We start from the raw sequence: 13,182 nt of genomic DNA on the forward strand, positions 1-13,182 counted from the left end.
AGTCCCGAAAACTCAAAAGGCCAGTTCTTAAGTTACTGAACATCCAGCCCAAGAGTGTTTGTAGCATACAGACCGGAGTGGAGAAAAAAAAAAAAGAAGGCCTCCCTTCTTAGGGAGCTTTTCCAATTTTGTTTGTTGTGCGACTACTAGTTAGCCTTTGCTGCACAAAACAGTAAAGTGATAGTGTCAAATTCACATTTTTTTTTTTTTAAAGAATACTACAAATACTAAGAAATTTTCTCCATTTAAATACTATGAAAATCAGAGGAAAATGAATACCTTGCTCAGATGTCTCATCTTCTTGCCTCATCCATCCAGACTGCGGACTTGAGGAATTTCTCCCTCTTCTTGAATAATAGTTCTGTACATCTGCAGGTAAAGTCTTTCTTACAGCCCAACTAGATGCAGATGTCCACCCAGACCTATCAGCAGGCGTATCAAAAGAAAAATCTTGTTCACTCTTACGCCTGTATGGTTGATGTTCTGGGAACCTTGCAGTCTCATTCCCAGAACTATTTGAGTTTCCTGAGAGGGGTTTTTTATTTTGCCAGTGGTTTTCATTCTGGTCTCCATACATGAAACCGCCTCTGCCACGGCCACCTCTGTTACGGCCACCTCTGCCGCGATTTGAAATCCAACCTGAACCAAAGTTTTTATTCCAAGAATGTCCTGAATTATCGTGTCTATTTTCTTCCCATTGTGGATCTTTAAATTTGTCTCTCTCTCTGCTCCTAGTTTCAGGAACAGAATTTATCCTTTCCATTACCCAGTCCGGACAATCATTCTTATGCTTTTCAGAAGAACATTGCTCATCAATACTTTTCTCTGTATTGTCTTTTTCTTTTTGCATATTTTCATTCTGTTTCTCCTGGTCACTTCTTTTATATCTATCATTTCCTCTGGGACTTCTCCAGCTGTCATTTGTCCATCTCTCCTTCCACCGAGGAGAGTGACCGTCTCTCTCATTCCGAATGAATGAAGGACCCTTACTTCTTGTTCTTGATCTGGATCTTGATCTAGATCGTGACCGGGATCTTGACCATCTCCTATTTCTTCTCTCTCTGTCATGATCTCTCCTTTGTCCATCTCTATCACTATCTCTGTCTTTGCTTTGAGACCTAGATTTTTGCCTTGGAGAGGAATCTTTAACTCTTGACCGAGAAGGAGATCTTCTGCCTTCCCTATCAGTCTCCCTTTTAGGAGACCGAGATGGCGTTTTCCTGCCCCCTCTGACAGTCTCTCTTTTTGGAGACCGAGAAGGAGATCGCCTGCCCTCCCTGGCAGTTTCCCTTTCGGGTGATCGAGACCTCCTGCCCTCCCTGACAGTCTCTCTTTTGGGAGATGGTGACTGAGATTTCCCACCCTCTCTCCTGGAAGGAGACCAGGTTGTTGATGGAGAGTGAAATCTAGACCTTCTAGTTCGAGTCTTTTTATCTTTTTTAAATTCTGTTGAGCGTTCTGTTTCTTGAGAAGAAGCTTCATCTTTTTTGTCAGAAAGACCTGAGTGTGATACACAGTTTTCGGAATCTTGCTGCAATGAGCCTGCCTCCTCTTGTTTGATACTCTCAGCTGGTGCTGGCTGTTCAATTTGAGATTCAGCCTGGTCACTGCAAAATGAGTCACATTCCATTGGTATCATTTCATTGTTATCCTCATTAAAATGTTTATTAGATTGTTCAACATTCACCTTGAGTAACTCTGTAGTTCTGGCCTCTTCACATACAGGTATGGGCTCCTCTTCTAAAGACTGGTCCAATTTGTTAATGTCTAGAGAAATATTATTTATTAATACAGCTGTTTCAGTATCTTGATCAGTTTTTATGTTCTCAATATTTGCAGTGTTACAATTTGCTGCCTGTTCTTTGTCCTCAGAATCATCAATTTCTATGGATTCTGGATGCTCCGTCAATTCATTTCTGGGGCTATCTAAAGGCAGAACTACTTTTGCCACAGATTCTGGATACTCAGGCAATTCATCTTGGGGACTATCTAATGTCTGATCTACTTTTGTAGGTGTTATTGAATCCTCAAGTAATTGATCTCTGTGACTATCCACTGGCTGTTCTACTTGTTCAAGAATATTTTCACAGACATCTTTATTTTCAAAATCTGTAACATTTTTATTAACATCTTTTATTTCACATTTCTGAGTCTCTAAGGTTAACAGAGGAGATTCTTGGATACAAGAACCTGAATCTGAATTCTCTAGGGTATCCTGTTCTTTGTCACAGTCTCTTGTAAGATCCTCACTCTCTACATGTTCACTGCAGCTTTCCAAGCCATTAGCAGACTCTGTTTCTGCATTATTTTTGTGCATAAGGCAAGAGTTACTACTTTCAATATCCGACAGGTGGTCTTTATCTAATATTGGAGGTGTATCAGACTCAGCAGCTTCGTCATCTTCCACTGAATCACTCGATGATTTTTCAGAACGCAGAGAACTTCTAAGTTTCTTTTTAACCAAAGGTACCTGCTGTTTAACTCCTCTTTTAGACTTTCGTTTTGAAAGTGGTTTTTCTGAATCTGCAGAAGAAACATTTATAGTTGAGTTATTGTTATTGGGGGCATCACATCCAGAATTACTTGATCTTGGTGAGCTGCGAGATTGACTCATAGTTTCAGTTTTTCTGTTCCGTGCAGATCTTCTAGGAGTAGTATTTGCAGTCTTCTTTCTTGTTCCTCTAGTACCAGATGTGCCAGAGGCTTGTTTTTTCTCCTCTCCTTCCTGTGTACATGCAACAGCACATCTCTTTCCTGAAGGATCTAATATAAAAAAGTATACATTAAAATTTAGTAAATATATTAATTAAATGCAATGTGAACGCAAACATGGTATTTTAAGTTTAATGAAAAAACAGATACTGATGTGTAACACAATATAAATTTTGGTACACCACCAGGGTTAAATCTAGCATTTTGTCCAACGTATACTGTTTCTTCAAAAGAACAGAAATAGACTAAAAAAAATTAACGTGTTGGAAATGTACTGGCAAGGCTCCCTGGTAGCAATTGCATTCAAAAACAAACAAGCAACCATGTTTCACCACAGTGAGTCTTACCCTTTGAAGAGTTAGAATGAATGCCATTTAAAAAAAAGTTACTGTTCATCACCTGTAGTGGCTAATTTACAGTAGAATTTTCCAGTTCAAGCATAAGACTTATTGCAGTTGCAGAATGCTAACATTCAATGCTGCTGCAAGATACATTTTTTAAATGGGCATCAATGCAACTGTGAATTACCACATGAAAGGTGGTTAACTAACAAGTGTATATGATAGCATAACTCCTAATAAAATCTTAAATTCACAGTTTATAAATAAGACTAATTTCACTTTGCCATGGAGGATCCAAACTCTGTAGCAAGGCTCCCTGACTTCTGCAGCACTACAGTGACTAAAAATGGACAACAAATTCTGCAGCAGCTTCTGGCAAATTTAAAAATGAAGTAATGTGAAAAATATTATAAGTACCACAGTATCCTTTTTGTTGGTATGATACTATATTCCATTTACTCTGCATTGCCCATAATTTTGAATTTTCAATGGGCCACATATTTTTTTTACTGTCATTGCTTAAAAGTTGTCATAGCAAAGTAGGAGGTTTTGGTAGCTGGAAAAGGGACAGTTGGGACTTCTAACACCCAGGAAAGCATGCGGGGTGGTTAGCACATTTGTTTTTGCTAAAATGATCAGCAGTGAAACCGTTAACAATATAGATGTTTAAATCAGGTTTAGGTTTCAAAATGTAATGAAAGTTAAATATACTTCAGTTCTTAAAATTAGCGTTTCAGGCTGTATGCGTAGAGCCAAGATAACAACACTAGTTCATGTTTAAATTCATGCTTTTAAGGTTCTCTTTTCAACCATAAGGGCTAGAAACAAAGGAAATTGATTACATGCTTACAAATTCACAATTCCAAGTCTTAATATAACATGTTACTGAACACTTCTGCTTTCCATGCTTTTACAAGCAAAAACATTTTTAGCTTAATAGAATCTGAATTAACCAAGATGGGAATCCAAGAAACAAATGAATGCAACAGTACAAAACCCTTCCAGCTGGCAAAGTATAAACAGACTACGTAGATGTGTTGCCTACTCTGTAGAGTTATACAATCTGACAACATATTGTAAAGGTATGTATCAAAACATTAATAGAATCATAGATTATAAGGCCAGAAGGGACCACTGCAATCATCTAGTCTGACCTCCATAACATAGACCACAGGTATAGCTGTAGGTATTTTCCCATACTTCAAAAATGTGAGATTTCTAAAGTTTTCCCATTCTACATTGGGATGAACCCAAAACTTTTCAAAAAATTTCAATCAAGAAACCAGAGAGCGAGTGCATGAGTGAGTGCAGAATAGCAAAGAGCCCAGTGGGAAGAGGCATCATCTGGGAGGTAGGATACCCAGGTTCAACTCTCTGCTCTGCCCGATTGAGGTCAGAGACTTGAATCTAGGTCTCCCACATTTCAGGTGAGTGTCCTAACCACCTGAATATTGGATATTCTCTCTCCCCTGAAATTCCATCCTGGGCCCGAGAGCCCCTTCCACAGGAAAAGTTTTGGTTTCCACAAATTGGCAATTTCTAACCAATAAACAAAAAACTATTTAAAAAAATTCCTGACAGCTCCACCATAAGAATACTCAGAATTATTTTCAGTTTGAACGAGAGCATCTCTTTTAGAAAAAAAATTGATTTAAAATATTTCCTGTGACAGAGAAACTGCCACAACAGGTGACAAGTAGTACTACTATAAGGAATATGAATTCAAGATGAACAGGAAATGGGTTTTAAATGGAGGCCCCAAACTCTCAGAAGGAATGCCAGGTGACTAAAGCTATTTGAAATGATACCATCAAGAAAGCAGTCCCTGATATCCTGCCAAAGTGACATCATATTGGCCAACTAGCATGTACTTTAGGTAGCTGTCTCAAACATACAAAGCGGAAAGCGTGCCTAATCAGATCTTCAAACCTGATATAGCCATGGCAAAATGAGTCACAAATCCCTCCAAGCCAAAGGTGTTGCCACCTCATAAGTTTCAGCATATTGTACTATTTGCTTATGTCCACAGATTCAACATAAAAACGGCCATACTTTGTGATACCAATGGTCCATCTAACCCAATATCCTGTCTTCTGACAGTGGCTAATGCTGAATGCTTCAGAGGGAATGAACAGAATAGGGCAATTATCGAGTGAGCCTGTTGTCCACTTCCAGCATCTGGCAGTCAGAGGCTCAGGGACATCCAGAGCATGAGGTTATGCCCCTGACCAACTTGGCTAAAAGCCAATTGATAGACCTATCCTCCATGAACTTACTGAATTCTTTTTTGAGGCAAGTTACAGTTTTAACCTTCACAACATCCCCTGGCAATGAGATCCACAGGTTCTGCCTTGTGTGAAAAGGAAGTACTTCCTTTTGTTTGTTTTAAACCTACTGCCTATTCATTTCACTGGGTGATCATGATTCTTGTATTACACGAATACTTCCTTATTCACTTTCTCCGCATATCCCCTTTAGTCATCTCCTTTCACAGCTGACCAGTACCAGTCTCTTTAATCTCTCCTCATATGGAAGATGTTCCACACCTGTAATCATTTCTGGTGCCCTTCTCTGTACTTTTTCCAATTTTAATATACATCTCTACCCTGATAGAACACGAATTTGATATAACGCGGTAAAGCAGTGCTCCAGGGGGGCAGGGCTGCGCACTCCGGTGGATCAAAGCAAGTTCAATATAATGTGGTATTACCTATAATGCAGTAAGATTTTTTGGCTCCCAAGGACAGCGTTATATCGGGGTAGAGGTGTATCTTTTTTGAGATGGGGCAATCACATCTGGATGCAGTATTCAAGGTGTGGCCGAACCATGGACTTATATAGTGGCATTATGATATTTACTGTCTTATCTATTCCAGGGGTCGGCAACCATTCAGAAGCAGTGTGCCGAGTCTTCATTTATTCACTCTAATTTAAGGTTTCGCGTGCCAGTAATACATTTTAACGTTTTTAGAAGGTCTCTTTCTATAAGTCTATATTATATAACTAAACTATTGTATGTAAAGTAAACAAGGTTTTCAAAATGCTTAAGAAGCGTCATTTAAAATTAAATTAAAATGCTGATCTTACACCACCAGCCTGCTCAGCTCGCTGCCAGCCTGGGGTTCTGTTCACCTAAGCCGGCAGCGGGTTGAGCAGGGCCTGTGGCCGGGACCCCAGACGGGGGGTGGGGGGTGTTTCAGGGGTCAGGGCAGAGGGCTGGGGGAGAGGGTTCAGGGCAGAGGGCTGGGGTGTGTGTGGGAGGGGGGTTCAGGGATCAGGGCAGAGGTGTGTGGGGGGTGTAGGGCAGAAGGCTGGGTGTGAGGGGGTTCAAGGGTCAGGTCAGAGGGCTGGGGGGGTGCAGGGCAGAAGGCTGGGTGTGTGGGGGGGTGGGAGGGTTCAGGGCAGAGGGCTGGAGGTACAGGGGGTCAGGGCAGAAGGCTGGGATGCTCGGCTCGTGGGGGTGCTCCCAGCCCCCTGCCCTGAGTGGCTAATGGCAGGGGGCTGGAAGGGATATGCCCTGTTCCACCCCCTTCCCCCCAGGCTCCATCCCTACCTCTCTCTGCCTCCTCTACGGAACTGTATACAGGCTGCTGCTTTCCCCCCTCCCCCTCGCTAGAGCCATCAGCTGATTGGAGCAGCGAAGGAGAGGAGGACGGGCAGGAAAGCACCACGCTGGGGGAAGCAGCAGGGGAGGGGGGAAGCTTGGCTGCCGCAGAACCAAGCTTCTGCCTCCTACCCCCACAGGGGAGAGCAGTGGGCGGGGGGCTGAGGACCGGGACCGCGGCATGGAGCTGCGTGCCACTCAAAATCGGCTCGCGTGCCGTAGGTTGCTGACCCCTGATCTATTCCTTTCCTAATGGTTCCTAACATTGTTAGCTTTTTTGACTGCTGCTGCACACTGAGTGAACGTTTTCAGAGAACTATCCATGAGGAGTCCAAAACCTTTCTTCAGTGGTAACAGTTATTTTAGATCCCATCATCTTGTATGTAGTTAATATCATGTTTTCTAATGTGCATTACTTTGCATTCATCAACATTGCCATTTTGTTTCTGAGTTATTCAGTTATGTGAGATCTCTTTACAGTCTGCTTTGGACTTAACTATCTTGAGTCATTTTATATTGTCTGGAAACTTTGCCTGCTCACGGTTTGCCCTTTTTCCTGATCATTTATGAATATGTTGAACAGCACTGGTCCCAGTACAGATCCTTTCCTTTCTAGGTGCTCCAAGAAGTAGCCACTAATGGTGTCTAGACGTTTTATATCTTCATCCTGTCCTGAGGTTACCTGTGTCCAACCAATCTGGGGATAGTTGAAATCTCTCATTATTGTTGAATTTTCCATTTCTGTAGCATCTCCCTAAGCATTTCACAGTCACTATCCTGGTCAGGTGGTTGGTGGTAAATTCTTACTGTTATACTCGTTATTTAAGAATTAAATTTCTATCCATAGAGATTCTATGATACAGTCTGATTCACAGAAGATTTTTACTCTACACTTTCTTTCACATGTAGTAAAACTCCCCCACCAGCACAATCAACTCTGTCACTCCTATATATATTTTATACCCTGGTATTACCATGACCCATTGATCACCATCATTCCACCCAGTTTCTGTGACACTTTTATCAATATCCTCATTTAACACCAGACACTCAAGTTCACCCATATTAGTATTTAGACTTCTAGCATCTGTATTCAAGCACTTATAAAATTTGTCAATAAACCTCTACCCCGATATAATGCGACCCGATATAACATGAATTCAGATATAACATGGTAAAGCAGTGCTGGGGGGAGGGAATGGGGGGGTGGGTGGAGGAGTTGCGCACTCCAGAGGATCAAAGCAAGTTTGATACAACGCGGTTTCACCTATAATGCAGTAAGATTTTTTGGCTCCCGAGGACAGCGTTATATCGGGGTAGAGGTGTATTTAGTTGTTTGCCTTCATGATGCAACTGAATGGGCCTTTTTCATTTGACTGTTTCTCTTCAGCTCCTGCCTCTACTTTATCAACTTCTACCCTCTTCTCTTTTTTTTGATATAGATAATCCCAATAGATCCTCCCTAAGAGATGTCTCTGTCCAAACCATGAGCTCCTCCACACGTGAAGGCTTTCCCTCTTAAGTTTAAAAGCTCCTCTGCAACCGTTTTGTTTTACATGCCAGCAATCTGGTTCTATTTTGGTTTAGGTGGAGCACACCTTTCCGGTATAGGCTCCTCCTTTCCCAAAAGATTCCAAACTTCAATGATCTAGCTTCCTTCTGAAACATCATCTTGCAAGAGGAATAATTGAAAGAAGACTAAGCTGGGATCCTAATAGAACTGAAATAAATCTTTTTAAGTAACATGTCCAAATCCACTGCTGAGAAGTAAGAGCCCCTAAATAATTTTTTTAGGGTGTAAAATTTGTTACACAATGTAAAGCAGGTAAATGGAATTTGCCAAATTTTACAAAAAGTCATGTTTGGGATAAGAAAAGCATAAGAAAAATCTAATGACACAAAAAATATAGTCTTATAATGAAACTGCCTGCCCAAATCATACTGTATTTGTAGATTCACTAATGCAATATCACGTCAAGTTGATGAAAGAGTAGAATCTCTCTTCTGCCACTACACACAACTCTCCACAAGTGTAATGTGCCTGCTAGAGATGAGGCAGACTTTGGTAGGTACTCTGTGGTGCCTTTGTTTTATTTTTTAAGAGTTGTCTTCTTATTTTTATTTTCAAACTGAGTACAAGTAAATCTGCTGGAGTCTTCTGTATGGGTCTTGTGCCCTACAATGTGGGCCACCCAGTCAGAGGTTAGGTACCACTGATAAACACTTAATACCAAACTAAAAACTTTTACTCCAGGCACCAAAAGATTAAATTGTGGGCAATGATTGTAACTATGATGATGAAAATTAAATAATTTAAAATAACTAAACCATTCCATGAACCTACAGCCCGAGAACTAAAAGTGAAAGTTATACATCAAATTGTCACTTGCCTGCTTCGCCTGGTCAACTTGCAATCTAGACAAGTGTTGAAGCTCTACATTTCACCTATGGTGGCTTAAATTCCCAAAACTGTTAAAATTGTTTAATTTTTGTGTGGTAGGAAAACTTCAGTCTCCATGTCAGAAGTGAGTGTTAGAAGATTTCCTGTTCTAAGGCAATGACACATCAAAGCGCCTCAGTGCAAGACAAAAATGACACTGTATGCATAACTTCAACATGGAGAAGTCCATATTCTAAAATGTTGCTGCCATGGAGCTAAAGCTTTCCAAGGAGACATTTACTCAAGAGGGGAGAACAGACTAAGATCGTATTCTAGAAAAGGTTTGCTGGTATAGCTATCATGGCAAACCCTCCTAACATATATGCATTTTCTACCAGCAAAAATGTGCTTTTGCAAGTATCACTTATAAAATAAGCTATAATGGCAAAAGCATTTTTTTATGGTATGAATGATTCTACACTAGGACTGCTTTTTGCTCATATAAAAATGTTGTAAAAAACTCATATCCATAACAGGTATTATTATAGTACCCAAAGTTTATAGGGTAGACCAGTCCTAAGAAAGTCTTCAAGCGGAGTCATCCTGAACAGTGAAAACCTGGATTAGGTCCTACAATGTTTTCTTTAAGGTCTTGTCTTGCTGAGGTTGCGCTGTACATTTCAATTCTCACAGTTCAGCATGCATTAAACCCTATACTGCCTTGTTCACATTAGACTTTTAAAATGTGTGGGCTAAGAACATCTTTAAATTCTAGTTCAGACAAGGCTTCAGTATATGAAAATGAACATCTCATGGGTGTCCGTCCAAGCACCCTTTTCAAGTCACCGAAGAAGTCCTTTTGACTTTCATATACCAATGAGTAACGAGAAACAAGACAACTTCCCATTTTAAAACATAATTATTCTATAAAAGATAAAGTGAAATACTTGTAAATACAAAATTGAATTCCAATAAAGAGAACAAATGAATAGGCATGATAAAAAAAACAGATTTTTTGGTTTTAAAATGGTAGGAAAATCATTTCCTCTTATTTCCCTGGCAAGACTCGAACTCAGTGTTTTGTGCTTCTTCCAGCAGCCAATGTGAAGATTTTAGTTCCCTGTCTTGCATTAGGTATATGCAGTGTCAACAACACTTGAAGAGTTGCTAGCATTATCAACCCTAATTAGACCCAATCTGAATAACAATTTGGGACCTGTTTAAATAAAATGTTCAATATTTTATTTCATTAACTTTTCCAAAATGTACACACTTCTACTTTTGGTGCAGTATAATAGAGAAGCCCTGTCACTTCAGGGGAGAAGTCTAGCACTCCCACATTCCATTGCAGCGGATTTCCATCAACCTAGCTCCATGTTTAAAAAAAGAGCAGCTGAAATCATGTGCTTTCCTACCCCACATCTCAATCACTGTAGGGCAGTCCCTAATCATCCTGAGAAGAGCCCCCTTTCTTAAATTGCTGACCCCACCTTCAATTAAGAGGCTCATGTTCCTAAGTCAAATATCTGTAACCACAAAATAGGACCAGCCCCAAAGAGAGAAAATGTATGAAAGTTAACCAATATTTCAAGTTAAAATTACTCTCCTCCCCCAATTTTAAAAGTAGAATCAATAACAAAGCTTTTACATTGCTCTTGAATTTCTCTCTGCTCCTGGCTCCAATTTCTGCCTGAGTTTAATTTAAAGCATATTAAGGGCTTGGCTGTATGGGGAAATTGACCAGCACAGCTACAGCAGAATAACTATAGCATTGTAGCTATTCTGGTATAACTCCCAGGTGTGGACAAACCTTACGTTTCTAGCCCCTTTAAGGTGAAGAAAGCCTTTAAAATATGAACTACTGAAATGCGCTCCTGAATCTGCAGATGGGGTGAAACAATAGCTTTGAGGGACATTATATTGCCTTAATAATTGCAAAGTTGACACCCAGTTGAAAACAGTTATAATTTAAATGTCAATATTAACTATTCACTCACTGAGAATTTTAGTGGTGGCATCCAGTTAACATGTCGACCTACCACTACTGGATGCAGTAAAGAATAGGAAAATGGGCAAGGGTGAGGGGAAAGAGAGCCAGTTAACCCGCACTGCTAAACAGTAGAGCCCTGAAAAATCAATTTCTCTCTCCCTCCACCCAGGAGAGGGGTAAAGTTTTTGCTTTCTACAATTTTGTACTTTTACTGATGGAACTGTTCTCACTCCCTGTTCTTGTCCCTTGGTAGGTGTTTCCCTGTTTTTGCTGCTTACATTGAAGCCCCAAAATCTCTCTCTGCTTGCCCAGCACTTAGCTCTGAGGCAACACTGCTTCAAAGAGGTTTTGATGATAGTTCCGCTGTCTCTGAAAGCTCTGCTCTGCACATCTCAGAGTTGTGCAGGTTGGGGGGAGGAGGAGGATCTCCACTCTAACCGGCTTTGAGGGCAGGAGGGACTAGAGCAGGGACTAGATGGCAGTCACCGCAGCAGGAGGGAGAGTATGCTCCTTCCCTGCTGCCCCACCCCCAAATTCCTACTGGGGCTTAAAGATTAAACGATTCTGCCAGTTTTCCCCCCTCACCTTTTGGTGAAGGGCTGTGCCCCACCAATTAAATACTAATCTAGACCACTCCTCCTCCTGTACAAGATTGTTTCCTTCACGACATTTAACAGAGCAAATCTAGGTTGTTAAATAATATATTATGTATCAGCAAAGCTGCTATCCATCCTTTCAACAACTTTGATGAGGTTAGAAGATTAAATATAAGATTCATATAATTTTGATATACAGAATTATATAAGAAAATTTCATATAGAAAACATTTTGCTCTTCACTAAATGAAGAAAACAAGTGTTTTATGTAGCTGACCGATTATTTGGAAACTGGCACAACAGTTTACCTCCTAAATTTTAACATTGAAAATTGATTATGAAAAGATTTGGGTTTGAAGCTTACTAACTGCACTGCATCTCATTACAATTTTTCTTTATAACAACTGAACAGTTCATCTAATTTAAAGAATCATAGTGGGACAACAGTTTATATGAACTATAAAAAAAAACTTACAAAAAAAAAAGTTTACCAAAATTTTCCAAAGGCGTGGTATGTGTTGGAAAAACAGTCCCTGGCATTACACTGGAAGCAAGAAGAAAGGTTTCCGCTTCAGCTTCACAAAACATGAAGGGATTTCTGTAATATTAAAAAACATTGAAGCAATGAAAAAGGTACAATGGTTTATGAAGAACTTTAGAAAAATAAGATACAACAGTGTCATTTAATGTACTAAGCAAGTAATATCATATTTCACCATGCTCACAAATGGAACACTATACCTAGGACTGCCTGTAGCTAGTGATACAGAGAGTCAAAGCTGATGGTGAGTAGGCTTTGTTTCCCAGAAAGATGTATTCTTCAGGAGTCCTTATTCATTGACAAAACCAAAATAACTAACTCCGTATAACCCTTTAGATGAAATCAGACATAACTAACAACCTGGAGCAAGGTTTCAGTAGAAAAATCCAAGTCCTGCTGTAGGCCCTCACAGTCAGTCCAATAATAATCTCCCCTCCATTGGCTAAGCAGAAGAAATACTACTAAGAGAACCTTTCTCCTGTTGGAGCATAGTGAAGGGATGAGAGATTCCTTCTCCCTCAGACACAAGAGTTCTGGAAAAACAATAGGGGGAGAGAAGAGTTATTATTTTCTCCAGAAATGTTTCTTTTATGGATGTAGGGAAGAACCAGAAGTTTCCACCAGAGGCAAGGGATCCAGTGTGCCATATCATGTTATATGGAGAATAAGTTGGTTTGCTGCAGTCAGGGGAAGTTAGCAAATAATGTATATTTACTAATATAGAGAACATATGGACAGAACAACGTGGGTTTTGCTTGAGGGCAGAGTTGTTGGAGGGTGGGATATTATCAAAACCCAGAACACACCATCTATCTTTTTAAACTTCTGTATCACTCTCAAATTAGAACCTAAACACCTCATATCAGCAAAGGAAAACTATTCTAAAAATAGAAAGGGAAGTGGTGACAACATCAAGGTTCTTGTTATATCTATTAGGAAATGATAAGAAAGTTACAGAACTGCCTAGAAATCCAAAGGGAAAGAAAAGTGGGTAAAGTTACTGGTGACTGGGGAAAGT

General features: G+C 40.1%; 1 protein-coding gene across 2 annotated transcripts in view; it reads right to left on the reverse strand.

Annotated features, from left to right (window-relative positions):
* SCAF11 (SR-related CTD associated factor 11) overlaps nt 1–13,182 on the reverse strand; it is a gene marked incomplete in the record, with an annotated part of 64,098 nt that overhangs the window by 9,080 nt on the left and 41,836 nt on the right. For both annotated transcript variants that reach the window (XM_034770001.1, XM_034769992.1), the window contains 2 exon segments: nt 280–2,763; nt 12,115–12,221. In XM_034770001.1, coding sequence (XP_034625892.1) covers nt 280–2,763; nt 12,115–12,221 — 2,591 coding nt within the window.

This window comes from Trachemys scripta, chromosome 1, assembly GCF_013100865.1.
Source record: "Trachemys scripta elegans isolate TJP31775 chromosome 1, CAS_Tse_1.0, whole genome shotgun sequence".
Classification (NCBI taxonomy): domain Eukaryota; kingdom Metazoa; phylum Chordata; order Testudines; family Emydidae; genus Trachemys; species Trachemys scripta.